The sequence below is a fragment of the Vidua chalybeata genome, chromosome 2, assembly GCF_026979565.1.
Source record: "Vidua chalybeata isolate OUT-0048 chromosome 2, bVidCha1 merged haplotype, whole genome shotgun sequence".
Taxonomy (NCBI): domain Eukaryota; kingdom Metazoa; phylum Chordata; class Aves; order Passeriformes; family Viduidae; genus Vidua; species Vidua chalybeata.
Window position 1 is genome coordinate 114,999,645 of NC_071531.1, and position 18,541 is coordinate 115,018,185.

The following is an 18,541-nucleotide window of genomic DNA, read 5'->3' on the forward strand; positions in this document are numbered from 1 at the left end:
AGTATCATAATATTTCCCACAGTAACTCCCTTCCTGTGGCAGGGGTGTTGGAACTAAATGATCTTTAAGGTCCCCTCCAACCCAAACCATCCCATGATTCCATAATATTTCTACATCCAAACAGGAACAAACTGATTCAAGAAAACTGTAACATGTTCTTTTTGAGCACTGCAGTGGTGGAATCTCAAAATCCCTCTCCTCTTCTTCCTTTGAAGCACTGTAATGTCTCTCTCAACATCCATTTCCCCAGAGCATTTACAGTTTCTCTCCCACATACTTTAGGAGCAAAAGCAAGGCATCTGACACTACTAATTAGTGATTTCTCGTTCTTAAAAACTGCATCCCATTCTCCATCCCATCTTGGGAGAGGAATTATTGTTTGCAAGGATTTTTTTAAATGAGTATTTCCCCTGCTATTGCAATCCAAGAACTGAGGCTCAGGGTACTCCTCTCTCCCATCTCCACCCGACAATCTGGGCAAAAACACAGGTCACAAACACACAAGAGCAGAGCTGTAACAAACTTACTTCTGGAATATAAAAACTCCTACAATTACAAGAAATGAAATGAGATCAGACGTGATCCAGATTAGGTGGTACTCGTCTGGAGGCTGCAAGACAGAAAACAGGAGCAGACCTTAAACATTTGGGTTTGTGCAATCACAGGGAGACCACACATGACTGCAGTTACCACTGAGGAGCAAGAAAAGCACAGAGCTGCAGGGGTTAGGTATAAATCACAATATTTATGACCTTCCTAATGCCAGGCTGTCATCCAAAACTATCAGGGAAAACTGCAAACAGGAACCATTTGAAACTCTCCCTCCTTTTTGTGTGCTGACATTTTCTCAGAGCTCTCTGGGCTGAAAGTTTCCTATCTCAGCTGAACCTCAGGGTGAGGGCAAGATGCTGTTTGGCAATCCACATCTGGGGGAAAACAGGGAAATATATCCATGTAGGGTCCATTTTAAATGCAGATGGGACCTTTTAGGCACAGCCCCATGCTGTAAATGTGATTTCTGTCCTTTCAGGCACTGGTAGGTCTGGTTCCAGTTGCCAATCTAAGTGGTCATCACACCAGCTGAGCCCATCATCACTCTGCTTATTCTTGTCCAGCAATGGAGTAGCCGGAGGTAAAACCTGTCCTCAATTTGGGATTCAGAACAGGCAAAAACCTCGTTTTACAACTCGGCCAAGACACAGAGGCCTGCTTTGCTGGTTCACCTGTGTGCCTGCTTCTCCTGCAACTCTTAACAGCTGCTCAGCAGGTCTGCAAAGGTGCTCTTCCAGGGAATGCAATGCAATCTTCAAGCATCCCACCCAAACCGACGGGCTTGTGCAAGAGGAACATCAGTTCATTACCATCTCAGGGCTCAGAGCGGGGAAAACCATCAAGCCCAACCAAACCTCCCTGGAGTATCTCCCACCTCCACACCCACCCACTGCATTTTCCCCCCTGCCAGAGGCTCCCAAGCCCCTCGCAGGGTGGTGCTTACCATGAGCCAGATGGGGAAAGGCACCTTGCGGAGGAGGTGGGAGCTGTCGGAGGTGACCGAGGGGACGCCGGCGCACCAGAGGATGGAGAACAGCCAGGGCTCGTTCACCGTGTACAGGTTCACACTCAGGTTGGCCATGGCGTAGTCCCTGCCAAGGCACACACAGGGTGACATGCAGGACCCCACCAAACCTCATCTCTTGCCACCAGCCACAGCTAGGTTCATTTGCCTTGAACTGTGGGAAGTAGGAGCTTTCAGCAGGGCGTGGGCACCTCGCGAGCAACCCAAGGGCACTGCAGGCCAATGGTTTGATCCTGACAGCTTTCCTCACCTCTTGGCTGCTGTCTGGCACAGGCCACAGACCATCTCAGATGCTTCCCCAGCAATGATGGACATGGTGTGTCTCTGGAACAACCATCTCATCATGCTGACGTGAAATTAGCGTCTGCCTCAGACGCCTGTAACATTTCGGGGGCAATCTGCTTAATTAAACACTGACAGACCTGTCTCCAACATCACCTCCTGCAACTTCCATGCCCTTGTTCTGGGGACAATTGCAGAGTTACAGCTTCCAGTCTCCTGAGGTCATTTCCAAGCAGCTAAAACTGCCAGCTGGGGTCCAGGAGCTGCCAGCAGCAAACCAAGCACTGGCAATTACCTGGTACCCAGATAATTCACATAAATCGCTCTATTTCCTCGTCTGTGAGGCAGAAGCATCAACAATCCCCCTCACACGGGCAGCACAGATTAATCCCTGCCATTTAACACTGGCAAAACACTTTGAGGTGGAAGGTCACAGAGTGCAAGACATCTCCCAGCTCACAGCAGGAACAAGGTGCTCCAAAGGGACTCTCAAGGGCAGAGGGGTTGCAGCAATGTTGCATCCAGGTGCTGGATTTGGGGAGGACTGAGAGAACTGTGTTAAACCAGGGCTGCAGCAACATCTGACTGGGCACAACAGGGTTCTAGAAACATTCAGGTGACAGCTCTTATTTTGGAGACTGCTCAGCTGGGGTCGATGGGAGACTGGGGCTGATGAACTGGGATAGGTGAGTGAGTGGGCACAGAGCCCTCTCCATGGGACACAGCAAACAGGAGGGAAAATAAACAGGGATTGCCCTGCAGGTAAAGCACAACCTTGGTTTTAAGGGTGAGGAGCTGGACTGCCTGCTGGCAGCCACGGAAGGACACAGCTGGATCACCCCAAACAGGGCCACGCTCTCACACAGCTGCAGGCTCAGCTCTTCCCTACTTCAGCTCTAACATGCAGCCAGACCACTCCTTTGGAGAGATTTCTCTTCTGCAAACCTGTTTTGATTTAAATTTTAAAAACCAGAAAAGCCCTACTAGAAACAATCTGCCCTCCCTGGGAAAGGGGGCAAAGCTGGGAGCTACAGCACCACACAGTTCACATACAGGCTCAGGCAGGACAGGAACCCCTTGCTGTGCCAGGGTCATTACAGAGAAGAGCTGATCAATCTCAATAGATGATACAGGACAGGAGTTTCTGCAAAGAGAAATTTCTGAAAGCATATCCAGACGTTGGGCTAATCAAAATTCTGTGCTAGCAGCTCTGGAGCAGACCAAGGGAAGCAAAGGGCAGCTGCTAATGAGGATGAAGCAGCACTCAGAGGGAACTCAGTGTGAAAGGCTTTCACTTTTTCCCACAACTGTGAGTACAATAAGAATCAGCCAATTCATACAATCGTATTTCAAAGAGGCTCATCATATCCTGAGACAGCACGTAGAGATGTCAGAGGCAGCTGTGCACTCCCAGAAACAGCCTGGCTGCCCGATGAGGGGTAGGGAAAAGCTTGCACAGCTCAAGGTTTCAAGAGCATATCCATCTGGAAAGATCCCCCCGTGCAGCCAGACAGGCTGGGATGCTCAGGAAAGGATGCTGAGGGCTCGGACACAGGGCAGTACCTGACATCCTCGTTGGTGACCTTGGTGTACCGCAGGTTGAGCTTCACGATGCCCTTCTCCCTCAGGCGCTCTGCGTCCAGCTTGAGGCCAGAAGTCTGCTGGAAACCAGGAGCAACCTGCCTGACCAGCTGCCTCTCCGTGTCTGGCAGCCACATCACCTGTGGAGGGAGCGAGACGGGGCACAGGCTATGGCAAACGCGGCTCCCAAACCTGGGAACGCGCCGGCCCGGGGCACGGAGCCCCCCGAGCTCACACCGGGACTCCAAAGCACGTCAGATCGACAGCTCACGCTCAGCTGCAAGAGGTCAGCTGGGTCACTGAATCACGGGGTGGTTTGGGTAGAATGGAGAATGGGACCTTTAAAATCATCTCATTCCAGCCCCTTGCCATTCCAACGCCTTCCTCTAGCTCCAAGCCCCATCCAGCCTGGTCTTCACAACTCAGTGACACTCATCTACCCGAGCATCAGAGCAGCACAGAAGCAGCCACGTGCATTTTCAATAGGGAACCAAAGACCCGAGGGAGAAATCCCACTTCACATCCCCACATCTACGTTTGAACGATTTTTCTCTTGCTCTTCATCTCCATCTCTGTTGTGGCCTTAGCAGGGGCTTTAAAAAAAAGAGGGAGAACCAGTTTCCTTATACCCAGAGAGAAAGAACCTCTGCTGAGCTGCACCAGGTGCTCCATTCCCAACCTCTGTGCCCAGCACAACTTCCAGTGATGCCCCACTGGAGACACACAAGTGGAAACCATAAAAAACCCTATTTTGGAGATATCCCCAACCCCACAGAACTCACAGCCTGTTGCTGAATCCCCGATGCCAGGATGGTTTCCAGGGTGATGTTGATGTAAGTGCTGTAGTAGGGATGAGCTGCTGGCAGGTCCTGGAAGTTCAGGATGAGGGATGTGTTGTCCTTGATCACCTCCAGCATATCTTCCAGCTTGCAGACTGACTGGTTGGCAGCCTCCAAGTAGTCAGCCCTTGAGAGAGACCCCGCTGTCCAGAAAGGGTCGTTCTGGAAGCAAAGCAGATCTCAGGATTACTGCCACAAAGCCCAGACCCAACCCCCCAGTGCAAAGACTTTCTTACTTTTTCTTTGTGGAGATGATTGTCCCAAAATAAAATTCAAAAGAAGGGGAACAGTGTACAACACGCTGTTTTTTCTGACTTTTTTTATAATCACATTAAAAAATTTGATTATAACTGGGGGTTTTGAAGTTCATTGTGGTGTCAGCCAGGCTTGAGGCCCTTTTTTCCAGAAGAGGCACAGAAAAACAACATGGCTTAGACCAAGCCTAAGTTTAGGAGAGACAGAACCAAACATGGTCCACGCACACTTGGTCCAGCTGCACCACACCAGCAAGGAGATGGATCTACACCTTCCACCCTTGAAGAGGACCTGGGCAGGAGCTGTGACCCCACGGCTCCATGGCACCCACCTGCAGGAACCACTCCCCAGCGTTGAGCTTTTGCAGGTCAGTCCAGTTGAACATGGAGGAGTGCTCGTAGGCCCGCTCTGGAAACACCTCCTCCACGTTGGTTGTTCTCCTGAGAGTCTTGTCATGCATCAGAAAGGGCACCCCATCATAGCTGCAAACACAGACCCTGTCACAGGTGGAGGGGAGAAATTCCCCTTCCCACTCCAGCCTCTCACATCAAAACCCTTGGGAAGGTCCCAACCAGCCTAAAAAAAAATCTCTCTTAGATACCTGCTGGGTGTTGGCAGTCCTACACTGACACAACACTGTCCATGCCTCATCCACTTCTCCCCATTAACCCCTCAAAAATTTACAACTCAGGCAGCTTCGACAAGAACACCCACCCCGAATGCTCGTCAAAGCTTCTGCAGCTCCCAAAAACATCAGAGGTTTCCCTGGATGCAGGGACACACAAACTCTCCACAGCAGATCAGGAGGGGGAATTTTCAAAGCCTCTCACTCTACGTGTGAACATCAGGCTTTCAGCAAGATGCAAGGCTTCCAAGCTACCAAAAATGCTCTGAAATTGCCTTCTCCAATTGAAAACTGGTTTCATGCCCCCATGACTTAAGTTCATGCTTAAAAAAAGAAAAAAAAACCAAAAAAACAAAACCCCACACACCTCTCAGATGAAACTAAGCAGCCAAATGCATGCCCTGGGGCTTTTAATTCATCTGGATATTACAGAACAATGGTTCTGGAAAGCATAAAAAAACTCTTTAAACTTTTTTCCACTCCATTTTCTGTGACCAGATCAGTGGTGAAGCCACACAGGGTAGTGACAGTTTTTATCAAAGGCAGGGGAACAGTTGTCTGCACCCAGGAATCAGGACAAACCCAGGGCAGCCAGCCTGGTAGCAATGACATTTTCAAAAGCAAGGAGCCCATATTCCTAACAGGAGGCTCAGAAAAAATCTGAAAAGAGGATGGGGTGAAATAACAAATCCCATTTGAATTAGGAGCCAACCCAGAGCTGTTTCCCAGAGGGAAAATGAAATCCAATTTTAGAGGATGGAGCAAATGTTGCCTCAGCTTTGTCACTGCCCTCAGAAGTCCCTTCTCACAAAGGTCACTGGCATCTTTATTTGCTATTTCTGGCCTGTGCTGTGCCAACTCCTTCCCCCAGCCCAAAGCAACCTGCTGACATGGCAATCCCACACTGCTGCAGTCAAAGGGTTTAATAAATACAGTTAAAAATAAAAATTTAAAAAAAAAATGCTAAGCAACTGCAGAATGAAGAGTGTGGAGTGTTTAAAAGTGCCAGGAGCTCAAGTTTAACATCTCACAGAAGAGCAGAGCACTGCTAAGCCTTAACCACAGTGCAGAAATCCTTTGGGCCACTTGACATTTGCTCCCTCCTTTCCAATCCTTCCCTCCCAGCACCACTCAGGGCTAACCACAGGGTCTTGGCAGGCCCAGGTTTGAAGCAGTAATTCAGAGACAGCAATCAGAGACAGCTTCAGAAGAAGAGATGTGCAAGGGGCTGGGAGTGAGAATGGAACAGGCAGCAATTCCGGGCTCCTGCTGCTTGGATTGGGTTGGGTTTTTCCAGCTGCTTTGGGATGTGCTGGGGGGTGTGGAGCAGGATGTGATGGCTCTGAGTGCGTGTCCAAGCTGCCCACCCATGCTGGGACGTGTCCAGAAGAACATGGAAATATTCCAGGAGGGCTGGACCCATCCAGCCACAGGTACAAAGAGCATCTTCCCGAAGGATAAGGACAGCAAGGGGTGCTGTGCTGCAAACCCTCCCCGAGGGTGCTGCCAGCTGCACCAATATCCCACTTCTCAGTCTGAAACTCAATGGAATCCTCTTTTTCTGAAGGCACTTGAGTCTCTTGGAGAAGGCTCAGGAAATTGGGCCATCAAGGGCATTGTTTAAGCCTGGAGTGCTCCTCTGGGATGGCTGATGAGTGGCAATGGGGAAGGATCTTGGAGCTTTTCCAGCTCTCCTCCTCCCAAAGCCCACCTTCCTCCTTGGCCAGTGTTAATGGATTCAGCCACGTGAGCCAAGTGCTCATCTGGGAGCTGGACACTCAAGTACTTGTCCCCCCACAACAGCTGATGAACTCATTTTGGGAAAAACAATAATTGTATAACATACATCCCAATTCATACTCCATCCTTCCACAGTGACCTTCCACTCACCCGTGGGAAGAAATTCCTTCCGTTTTTAAATCATTTTCTCTCCAAAAAAATTATACTAAGTAAAAAGAAAGCGATTAAAAAGAAAACTTCCTTCTCCCAGGCAAAAATATCTGTCCATCAACACAAACCTCCAAAGCAGTCAGAGGAAAAAAATAAAATACCTGTTTTGAGTCTTTCTTATGTTTGTAAGTGGTACTGGGACAAACTGGGAGCAGGAATATTAAGGAATATTAAGGAACTATCAAACTCCTGGAGCAGAGCACAGCTTTGGAAATAATCCCCTCTAAATTCTAATTGGTCTTGTCCACTCAGCTCAACATTTGCCAGCAAGGAATGACTTTCTGACAGTCACCAGGTTCTTCCTTCCCTAAAGATTAATGCCAGAGGAAGAGGAGAAGGAAGGGCTTCCTCCTGGTGTATTCTTGGGATGGTTTATCAAGGTTGGTGAAAACTCTCCTGTGCAACAAAGTCAAATTGGAATATCTGCTCTGTCTGCACCTGGGGCATCCCAGAAGAAGTCACATTTAAGCAGCTCTGGCTGTGTTTTACTGGAATAAAACAGGCTCTAGGATAAACTACGGCCTTCTTGCAAATGAAGAAAGCAAAGAGATCCAGGTTGCCTCATTTGGACAGTTCTACCTTTCACCATCAGCTCAGTGAAATAATCAGCAGCATCTGAGAGAGGCAGACAGGAGTTACTGCAGGAGTTCTCCAGGACAGCCCTGCCCTGTGGGAAAAAGCTGCAGTGACCAGACACTGGATGTGCTGGACCATTCCTGGCCTGGATTATCCCCAGGCAGCCAGCACTGACCCACCTCAATACCACATCAGCCTGCACTCCATACACCTTCTGCTCCACTGCCTTCTGGAAGGACATCAGAGTGTTCTCTGGTGCCAGCTGCCAGGAAAACAGAAAAAAAAAAAAAAAAAAAAAAAAGCAATGAGAGATCAGTAGCATGAGGGAAGTTTACAAAGCAGTGTCAGCGAGGATGCTGGGAGAAGGGTTGGGAGATATCAGGGACCCAGAATATTATTACTCCATATCTATCTGTGCCCAAACATTCCTGTCTCTTCCATACCACAGAGAACAACTACACCACACATTCTGTAATACAGATTTTACTCCCACTTCTACTCATTCCATAAAGTCTAAAAATTAGAGAGTTTCTCTAATAACAAATGTTCTAGTTAGTTTTACCAACAAGTAAAAAAAAATAGCCTTAAGTCTAGAAAATTTACCCCTGTGGCTATCAGAGAAGGACTCAGATTTTATTTGAAATTTCTCCCTGTTAAATGGAGCAGATGGTAACAGAATTAGGGTTTGTTTAAAATAAAAATGGTGTGAAGACAAATACTTTGCTGTTCTGCAAAAGCAGTACAGTGCAGCTACTCCCAAAACACCCATGAAACAACAACAGGCAGACCAGAAAAAAAATACAACTACAGAAAGAAAACCTGGCAGGTTTTCTGCACTGAATAACATCAAAATAAGGTTATTTTTGGAAAATAAATTACTTTTTTCCCATTTTTTTCAGGTTTAGAGCACCTGTAACACCCTCTTTTTCCACCACCACGATCAGTTCCATCAGGACACAATGAGCATTCACATCCTGCAAAGGGGAATAATTAAGGGCAAAGGCCCAACTGCACCATGCAAGCAAGATATAATAATAAAATAATGAAAAGAAATATAAAAACTTGCTCAAGCACTCAGAGTGGCTGTAAGAGACATTTGTTTTCTGATCACTTCACAGGCCCAGGTCAGCCAAGCTTTGGGGTAAAATAATCAGAGCAAATGTCAGCACCAACCTTCAGCCGGTATCTCAGCACGGAGCTCCTCTGGCCCCAGCCACGCATCAGTGCAAGTTCATTTTTATGTTTGCTCAACAAAGGCAGCTCAGAGCCACATTATCTTCCTAAACCAGCTCCCAGTCAAAGCCAGACTTGTTTAGGGCGGGACGGAGGCGACGCGAGCAGCGTCCAGCTGGGTCACCCAAGGTTGAGCTCCAAGAGGAGCTCTCCACGCATTCCCAGAGCTGTCAGCAGAGAGCAGCAGCCACAAGGAGCTGGAGAATCCCAGCCAGACTGGCTCCCATCGCCTCGGGTTGCTGTCACCAGCTCGGGTGTCCCTTCCCAAGCAGCCCAAGTTTCTGCAGGGTAACCCTGCAGTGATCCTCTCCCTGCACTTTTCAGTGTTTGCTTTTGCACCCACCCTCCTAGAAAAACCTCCCCTCCAAATCAGGCTGGGAGAGCAGGGGGTGCTCAGCCTGGAGAAGAAGAGACTCTGGGGAAATCTCAGCCTAAAGGGGCTCTGAGGAGAGCTCACTGCTGCCTTGCAGTACTTAAAGGGGGATTGGAAAAAAGGAGAGCACGTTTTACACAGACAGGACACAGGGAATGGCTCCCACTGCCAGAGGGCAGGGCTAGATGGGATTTTGGGAACGAATTCCTGGCTGGGAGGGTGGGCAGGCCCTGGAACAGGGTGCCCCTGGATCCCTGGCAGTGCCCAAGGCCAGGCTGGACAGGGCTTGGAGCAGCCTGGGATAAGGAAGGTGTCCCTGCCCATTCCAGAGCAGAGGAATGAGATGAGCTTTAAGGTCCCTTCCAACCCAAACCATCCTGTGATTCTGGGATTAGAACCTTTCAGGCAAAGACAGAGAGCTCCCTGTGAGCAGGTGGTGAGTCCCCAGTCTGCCAGCCTGACATAAAAAATTGCCTCTCCCAGTGAGTCCATCCAAACCTGCCCCCTGCAGCTGCTGAAACTCTGCACAGACCACTGACACCCAGGACATAACTCAGCAAAGATCAACCAGAGAGCCAGGAAAGCAAATCTAACCTTTTCCACCCAGATCAGAGGCTGCCTATCCCCAGAGATGGCACCACTCTGGAGGCAGGATTGCTCTGTACCAGGGGTTTGTGAACCCTGAAATGTGAGGGGTTTTGTGAGAAAGGAAAATCTGAGATACAGGAATTTCCATCCTCCCAGCCTGTCTATTCCTCCAAGAAGGAGGGAGCTGAAGCCCCAAATTAAGCATGTTTAAGGCAAAGATGCATCCAAGTGGGGCAGCTGCTGTTACAGGAATTAATTGCTGAGATTAATGTTATTTTTTTAAAAAGACTTTACAGCCAAACTGCAGTAACTAAAAAAAAAAAAAAGCACAATCTTTCTGCTTCTATTTCTCTTTGTATCTCTCCATTTTTTTTTTTTTTAAGGGATACCTGCTTGGTACAATATATTCAGGCATGCTATGTCTAAAACATAAATCCAGGTTTATAACAAGGGATACAACCAATTCCTTAAGGGAAAGAAACCTCGGGGCACAAAGCAACGATTTCCAAACCTCCTCTCTTTTATAAACCATGGCCAGGTACTGAGAGCCAGACAGACCCAGCTCAGGATTTCTAGAAGCTCTTCCTCTTCTCTGTGCTTGTTTTGAGAGACTCATCCCCTGCAAAAATCAGGCTACTATTCATTTCCTCCTGCTGCAGCGACACAGCAAGTAATTTCTAGAAAATCACCACAAATGAACTCATTTTGGTTATTTTTGTGCTTAGAAATCCATTGCAGATGCATTCAAACAGAGACAGGAGCTTTGGGGACCTTCCTTAAAGAAGATTATGAAACTGTGTTAGAGCAGCACAACCTGGCTGCAGCTGGACATCACCACATTTGTGTTTTTCCCTTAATTAGCCAGGCCTTAAAAAAGAAACTCATGGCAGCATTTGATGGGGAGGTTAATGAAGAAGCCTGGAAAGAAGAACCAAATTTTATTCCAAACTAATTGCAGCCACTGCAAACCTCTGGCTGGTCTAGGGGAAAGTGTGCCTGGCCTTGGCAAGGGGTTGGAACAAGGTGGGTTTGAAGGTCCCTTTCAGCCCAAACCATTCTGGGATTCTATGATTAAGCACTAAAGGATCTGATCTTTTGTTTCATCAACAAGATTTAAGGGTATTTTCTTGCCCTTTTGGAAATATGGCCATCATTTTCATTTATTTTTTATTATTTTTTTTTCCTCTTTATCTCTCCAGCATTAATCTCCTTCTGAGCCACGAACTGGACCAACAAACCCCACAAGGCAGGATTAAAGTGGTACCTAAGAAATGGAATTTTCTTTTGTGTAAAGCTATGTCCTTTGGAAATTCCCTGTGTGGGATCTGCCAGGCCATTGGAGTTCAGCATTAGTGTCCCATCATGCCAAGGCACTAAGAGTTCTGTTTAAAACATAAAATAAAATTTGTCTTTAATCCCTGTATTTTAGAGAGCATCCACAACCAACCCTGCCCATGGCAGGGGCTCACAACTCCATGGTCTTCAAGGTCCCTTCCCACCCAAACCATTCTGGGATTCTGCGACCCAAATTTTCAGTAAACTCCTCAACCTGACTGAAAGGAAGTGAAACAGCACAAAACAAACCAGGAAAAAAAAAAATAAATAAACCACCAACCCTACAATGGACAAGAGGATAAACTCATAAGCAAAAGCCATTAGGGATTTAATAACTAGATGCAGGAGATGAGACCTCATTATTGTACTGCCCACACAAGGAAGCTGAAGCTTGATTTAATGAAAGAGGACCTGACCTGACACAGATTTATTTCCCAGACAAGCCCTTCTCCTGTTCTGGCAGAGGATGTTCATTGTGAGGGTTTGCTGCTATCCATCAGGCCAGCAGCCAGGTTAACTGCTCTTATTTTGAATACGTAAAGAAGCTGTGCAGCAAAGCAAGTGCTTCTTGATTTCACCTGCACAAGCAGCACAAACCAAAGCTCTTCAGAAGCCTGAAGGAAAAAAAAAGCCTGAAGGAAAAAAAAAGCCACCCCAAACAGAGGGTGGCAATGTTTGGGTACCTAAGATGAAGGGAAGGATTCCACAATTCTAAGAAAACCAGCAGCCAAAAGTAGCACAAACCAGCCTGAATTGCCCTTCTGTTTGTACCTCAAACACCTGGGGTGTCACTTGACTCTGGGCTCCAGCCCTGCTTCATTTCCACAGCAATCCCAGGCAGAAGGAGAGCCTCCAAACTGCATTTGTTGTCCCCGTTCCCTGGAGACTGCCAGCTCCAGCTGCCGCAGGGTCACTACTCACCATGGGTGCCCCACGGTGCCCCAGGATGGCTGGCTTGGGTGCCAGGGCCTTCTTCTCCATGATGCAGGGGGAGGAGATGGCCAGGGGGACGAGGTAAAGTGCAACTACAACCGCCAGGTACGCAGTGAACATCAGCATCTGCGAGGCTGGGATGGAGAGAGAGACACAAAGAGATGCTGAAAAGGCTGGCCCTGACCTCCTCACATCACAGGAGCAAAGGCAAGGCTCTGTCTTCCTCCAGAGGAGAGACTGATCTCCTGTCAGTGCCTCCAGCGAGAGAGCAGAGCTCTGTGTTTAGGGAAAAACATTAAAAAAAAAAAAATCACGTCCTGCAAGCGGTTTTCACTTCATTTTGTATTGGGGAAACAGTAAGTCAAGTGAATTGCTTAAACCCCCAGGAATGTAGCTCAAAACGTTGTTGGCATTTCCACCCTTTGGGTGGGACAGCACCAAATTTTGCCCTGCCTGACAGGAGAAATAATTCACCAGGCACACATAGCCAAAAATAAGCAATGGCACCACATCAGTGCATTTTAAAGTTTAACTTGGTGGTTCACCAGCACCACCCACTTCAGCCAGGGCAAAGCCACTTCAGCTGCTTCTGCCTTGAGATCTGCACCAGAAAAAATGCAAAAATGTTTTACTGAGCAAGCTGGAGATGTTTAAAGAAATCCCTGGGCTGTGACAGAGCTGCAGGGCTTGGGGCCAGATGAGCAGTACTGCCTCCCATGGCACCCAAATTCCATCAGGGACTTCCCACCAAGCCCAGACTCCCTGGGAATCTCTGGAAGGTGCTGACAGAGCAACAGAACCACCCCTGTGCCCCACAGATCCTTATAAAAAAACAACAGGCACCTTTGAACTCCTAAGATATCTGGAGCCACTTGAAATCACAGATATTACAGCAGAAAACTCGATTTTGAAAATGTTTTGAATTATTATTTATTTTGCAGACTCATTAAGGCTTTGGAACTCAAGGGATAACCTCCAAAAAAAAAAAAAATACCACCGAACAACAAAAACCACCCAAAAAACTCCCCCTCAAATAAAACCCCAAAACCAAACCCCTTAAAACAAACATTTGCAATGGATGCCAGATAGAGAAGGTAGTGTTTTTTTTTTGTTTTTAGGCCCAGCTCTGCTCCTGGCCACAGCTGATCTGGTTTCACTCATAAACAGGCTCCTTTTTGCTTCCAGCATCTAATGGGCTCCTTCACACATGTTCCCACAAGGCAGAAGGTGACTGTAGGAACCCTGCCAGGGATTTTTTTCCTCCTCCCTGGCAGAGATGCCAGTCACCCAGGGAGCACTCCAGGAACTCAGTGGCACCTTGCTAAGGGACCTCATGCTGTGTCCTGCACCTAAAAGGTGTCACCAGCACCCGAACCTCCAGGCAGACACAGAATGTGATCCTGAGCCAGGTCCTGTTCACCCAGGAGCACCCACACACCAACCAGGCTCTGAAAATTCAGTTTAACCAGAGGGAAAAAAAAAAAAAAAAAAGACATAAGAAATTGCTCAGAAAAAAAAAAAAAAAGCTGAAATGCCACAAAGAAATGGCAAGAACAGGCTTGCAGCAAGGCCTGCAGCTGCTCCTGATGTTTCCAAAAGATTGGAATCCTATTTTCCATTAAAAGTGACTTTAGGTTCTCAGAGATATTTTGGATTTTTTTTCTTCTGTTTCTAACACCACCATGTCTGCACAAAAAAGCCTGTAAAGTCTTCCAGGTAAGATAAATTCCATAAGGCAAATGAGTCTGAAATAATCTTAAGATCAAGAGATATCACTGTTTTTTCTTAAAAACAAACAAAACAATCCAGGAACAAAAAGAGAGAAGCTCTTTCCTGGCTTATTAAAAAATAAAAATTAAAAAAAATGCAAAGGAAAAAGGAGAAACAAGGGGGGGAAGAGAGAAACAAGGGAGGGTAAAAGAGAAACAAGGAGAGGAAAGAGAGATACAAGGGGGGAGAAAGAGAAACAAGGGAGGGAAGAGAGACACAAGGGGGGAAAAGAGAAACAAGGGGGAAAAAGAGAAACAAGAGGGGGGGAAGAAATAAAGGGGGAAAAGATAAATAAGGGGGGAAAAAAGAGAAATAAGGGGGGAAAAAAGAGAAACAAGGGGGAAAAAAGAGAAACAAGGGGGGAAAAGAGAAACAAGGGGGGGAAAAAGAGAAACAAGGGGAAGAAAGAGAAACAAAGGGGGAAAGAAACAAGGGGGGAAATAGAAATAAATGGGGAAAAGAGAAATAAGGGGGGGGAAGAGAAACAAGGGGGGGGGAAGAGAAATAAGGGGGGAAAAAGAGAACAAGGGGGGGAAAAAGAGAAACAAGGTGGGGGAAAAGAAACAAGGGGGGAAAAAGAGAGAAACAAGGAGGGAAAAGAGAGAAACAAGGGGGGAAAAAGAGAAACAAGGAAAGGAAAGAGAGAAAAAAGGGGGGAAAAAAGAGAAACAAGGGGGAAAAAAGAGAAACAAGGGGGAAAAAAAGAGAAACAAGGGGGAAAAAAAGAGAAACAAGGAGGGGAAAGAGACAAATAAGGGGGAAAAAAAGAAACAAGGGGGAAAAAAAGAGAAACAAGGGGGAAAAAAAGAGAAACAAGGAGGGGAAAGAGACAAATAAGGGGGAAAAAAAGAAACAAGGGAAAAAAAAAGAGAAACAAGGGGGAAAAAAAGAAAGAAGGGGGAAATGCGAGCCAAGAGGAGCAGCCACTCCCCAGCCTGCAGGGACACAGGAGGTACTCACTGGCTTTCTCTGTCCGTGCAAACTGCCCTGCCACCAACCACGACAGTGCTGTGACAGCTGCCAGGGCTCCTATATGCAAGAAAGGGGCTGTGGCCTGCAGGGCACAAGAAGAGGAGAGGAAAATGTGATTAAAAACACCCCAGAACCTCGGAAATTCGTTGGTTTTGCAGGTTCTGTTGTGGCCACTGCTTCTTCCAAATCTTGCTGCTGTCTCTGGCTTTTAGGCTGCTCTGGAGGGAAAGGAGGAAAGCTCTAACCCCCTTTTAGGGGAATTTCTCCCCCAGTAACACAGATATTTGGGAAAAGGGCTGCTGGAGGGAGTCCAGAGGAGGCCACAGAGCTGCTGCAAGGGCTGGAGTCCCTCTGCTCTGGAGCAAGAGGGAAGAGCTGGGGGCACTGACCTGGAAAAGGCTCCAGGGACAACTTATTGTGGCTTTTTAGGACTTAAAGGGGGTCTGTAAAAAAAATGTGGACAGACTTTACTAGGGTCAGCTGCAGTAGGACACGAGAGAATGGTTTTAATCTGGAATAGTCTAGGTTCAGACTAAATACAAGGAAAAAAAAAATCAGGATGAGGGTGGGCAGGCCCTGGCACAGGGTGCCCAGAGCAGCTGTGGCTGCCCCTGGATCCCTGGCAGTGCCCAAGGTCAGGCTGGACAGGGTTTGGAGCAGCCTGGGACAGTGGAAGGTGTCCCTGCCCATGGCAGGGTGGCACTGGATGGAGTTTAAGGTCCCTTCCCACTCGGACTCTTCTGGAATTCTCTGAACACACTGGACTGTATCAGCAGGGTGCAGCACCATGACACAAAGTTGGAGATGTATCATCTGAGTCGTGTGTCTGCTCTCCAATTCCCTGCCTAAATCTTAAAAATGCCCCAATAAAAAAAAGCACTTCTGAGCAATGGTAGTCACTTGTGTGAATGCCATTTCCACCCCCTGTATTTGCATATCCCCAAATACACCTCAGCAGTCACCTCTTAAGCAAAATGGGCAAAATATTTTTGGACTTCTTTTTTTGAGGAAGAGGGGGAAAAAGGAACAGAGAGCAGGTCTGTAGGAAATTAAGTTTGTAGGTATTTTGCTTTCATACTTCTCTAGCCCTGCAAGACACCACAAGTCTTCCTTAAAACAATTTTCTCACTGCCAAGATTTCAATTTGGGGTGTGACAACCATCAAGACAGAGTTTCACCCTACAGAAATACCTAAATCCCATGGAATTCAGTTTCACTGGCCCCTTTCCTCCCCCAGGGAAGCATCCTTGCAGACAACTTACCTGCAGTGAAATAAATACCATCTCCCACTCGTCATCCCAAAGCTGTGCTATCGATGACATGGTCACCACAGTAGTTATCAAGGTTGTCACCAGGCCAATCTGCAAGAAACCAGAGGGTACTTACAGGCTGGGGACTGTGGTTATTACAAAAATTAGGTTGGGATATATATTATAGATTGGGAAATGGAGAGAGAAAGCCTTTGCATGTAATAAAAGGTCTGAAAGAAGACTCACGGGGAAGGAGGTTGGGCTCATGTTGCTGTCACTTTAGCAGGGATGCTGGGGCTGGGGAAGGGACTCTGGATGGGACAGTGGTGGCATGGAGGTGACAGACCTCAGCCCACCAGGACCTCCCCCAGCCTCCCTCTCACGTGGAAGCACCCAGAGCTCTGAGCAAAGCAGTCAAAAAGAAAACGCAACCTCCGTGGTGAAGGTAAAGAGTTCAAACCTTCCAAAAGTGCCACGGAAATAACTCCAGCTGCAAAGTCTGAAAAGCTGGGCTGTCTGTCTAAAAATAATTCCCCACTCTCTGCCTGTGCCTGGTGTTCAGCCTCTGTTCTGCCAGAGCCAAAGGATGCTGCTGCAGATCCAAAATCTGCAGGGGAGACTTGGCAGAAAACTGATCCCCAGAAATGAACGGGTCACGTCAGGTGCACAGGGCTCCTCCAGGCCAACTTCAGGTCTAATACCTCAGACCAGCAAATCAAATCCCACATTGCCAACATTTCCAGAATCACTTTGGTACATGTCAACAGGATTTCCTTTTCTAGAGCCCTAATTCCCCTTGGTGTGGCCACCCTGGGTGGCACAGAGGTGTCAGGACACAAATCTCCACTCCTCCCATCAGCTCCAATTTATTGCTTCTCCTCCTCCCCTCACACTCATCTTTGACTTGGCTTACAACCCTCTGCACAGAATTTCAGGAGAAAATTGGAAAGAGTTGTGTGGTTTGCCCATGCCAGCCTTTCCCACACACTTTAATCTATATTTGAACTTAATTCAGTATAGTTCTGAGAAAAATATTAACTTATTCCAGCCTTGTGTCTCAACCTCCTTAGGAAGCTGAGGGAGGTGTGGGGAAGGGAAGAGACAGAGCCACACATCTGAGCTGTGATAAAAGGGGGCTTCTTTGGAAGAAGGGGAGGAAGGGGTGGGAGTCCAGAGGGTAGAACTGATCACCAACACATCCCTCTTCTGGGCTTACTCATCTAAGCCCACCATTGTGTCTGAAAAATACCATCTTCCCTGATGAAGAAACATATGTCAGACTCAAGAATTGATAATTCATTTTGCAGCAGCAGTCAGACAGTCCCTGCCCCCTCTCTGATTGCATCCTCTTCCCCTGGGGAAGCAGAATTTCTATCATCTCTAAGGAAAAGAAAAAAGGAAAAGAAGAAGGCAGGGTGGGGAAGGGTCTGCTGTCCCTGTCCTGGGAGGTGCTCAGGCTCTGATCCTACAAGACCTCATCATGTGCAGGATTTCAGGAGGAGCTGGGTATTGGCAGATTCAGGACTGCTCCCTTCATTTCCAGTTAGCAGACTGCCAGCTACAATGGGATCCTGCCAACCTGTTTTCTCTCTCTGCACACCCTTCCCCTCCCTTTCTGTGCTCCAAATATCTTTTCTTGTGTTTCACAGCAGTGTTTCTCAAGCTGCTTTACACACAGATCTCCTTGGGCCCAGCAAACCTCACCCTGCACACCCTCAGCTTCAACACCTACATCTTCTTCTCCCAAGGCCTCCCCAGCTGGTCCCTCCAAGCACACTCTGAAGAGCTTCACCTCTGCTCAGCCCCTCTCCAGGGCTGGGTTCAGCACACAAAGGAGCCCCAGGGAGGGTCCTGGAGCACCTGAGCTGGGACTGAATCAGGCTGCTCTAAGCACTGGTGTTTCTCCATCTCCACAGCTGGCCTCTCTATCAGCAAGGGCCAAAAGCATTTCACCAAATTCTCTGCCCCCAGGCTTTGATGGGCTCTCCTGAGCAGTTCATGAGGCCACACATGCACCACAGGCATTTCATGCTCTTCCCAAGGACACAGTGACAGCAAGTGCCACCCCCTGCCTGCTCCTCAGGCTCCAGCATTCCCGAGATCCTGCTCCCCTTGGAGCTGAGATTTACCTTGTGCAGCCAGTGCAGGTTCATCTGCTGTCCCACAGCTATGTGACACAGTGCCAGGATCTGGGAGGGACAAACAGAGAGTCAGACAGAGGCACATCCCCACCCTGAAGTGCCTGAGCACGCAGGGACACGTCACCAACCGAGGGGACAACCACACGAGCCAGCAGGAGTGGAGGCAGGGTGGGCCAGCAGGTCCTCTCCAAAGCCAAGGATGTGGAGGAAAAAAGCTTTGCCCTCCAAGGGCAGGGAGTTCAGATTCTGGCCCACAGCTCCT

The 18,541-nt window shown here is 48.0% G+C and overlaps 1 protein-coding gene across 5 annotated transcripts in view; it reads right to left on the minus strand.

The window, feature by feature from the left end:
- The window catches only part of GDPD5 (glycerophosphodiester phosphodiesterase domain containing 5), a 105,725-nt gene that overhangs the window by 7,543 nt on the left and 79,641 nt on the right, over nt 1-18,541 (minus strand). For all 5 annotated transcript variants that reach the window (XM_053935780.1, XM_053935779.1, XM_053935777.1 and 2 more), the window contains 10 exons: nt 18,268-18,327; nt 16,151-16,249; nt 14,877-14,970; nt 12,135-12,280; nt 7,864-7,946; nt 4,865-5,015; nt 4,222-4,440; nt 3,422-3,579; nt 1,496-1,643; nt 528-610 (listed from right to left, as the gene is read on the minus strand). In XM_053935780.1, the coding sequence (XP_053791755.1) occupies nt 528-610; nt 1,496-1,643; nt 3,422-3,579; nt 4,222-4,440; nt 4,865-5,015; nt 7,864-7,946; nt 12,135-12,280; nt 14,877-14,970; nt 16,151-16,249; nt 18,268-18,327 (1,241 nt within the window). The remainder of the gene's footprint in view (nt 1-527; nt 611-1,495; nt 1,644-3,421; nt 3,580-4,221; nt 4,441-4,864; nt 5,016-7,863; nt 7,947-12,134; nt 12,281-14,876; nt 14,971-16,150; nt 16,250-18,267; nt 18,328-18,541) is intronic.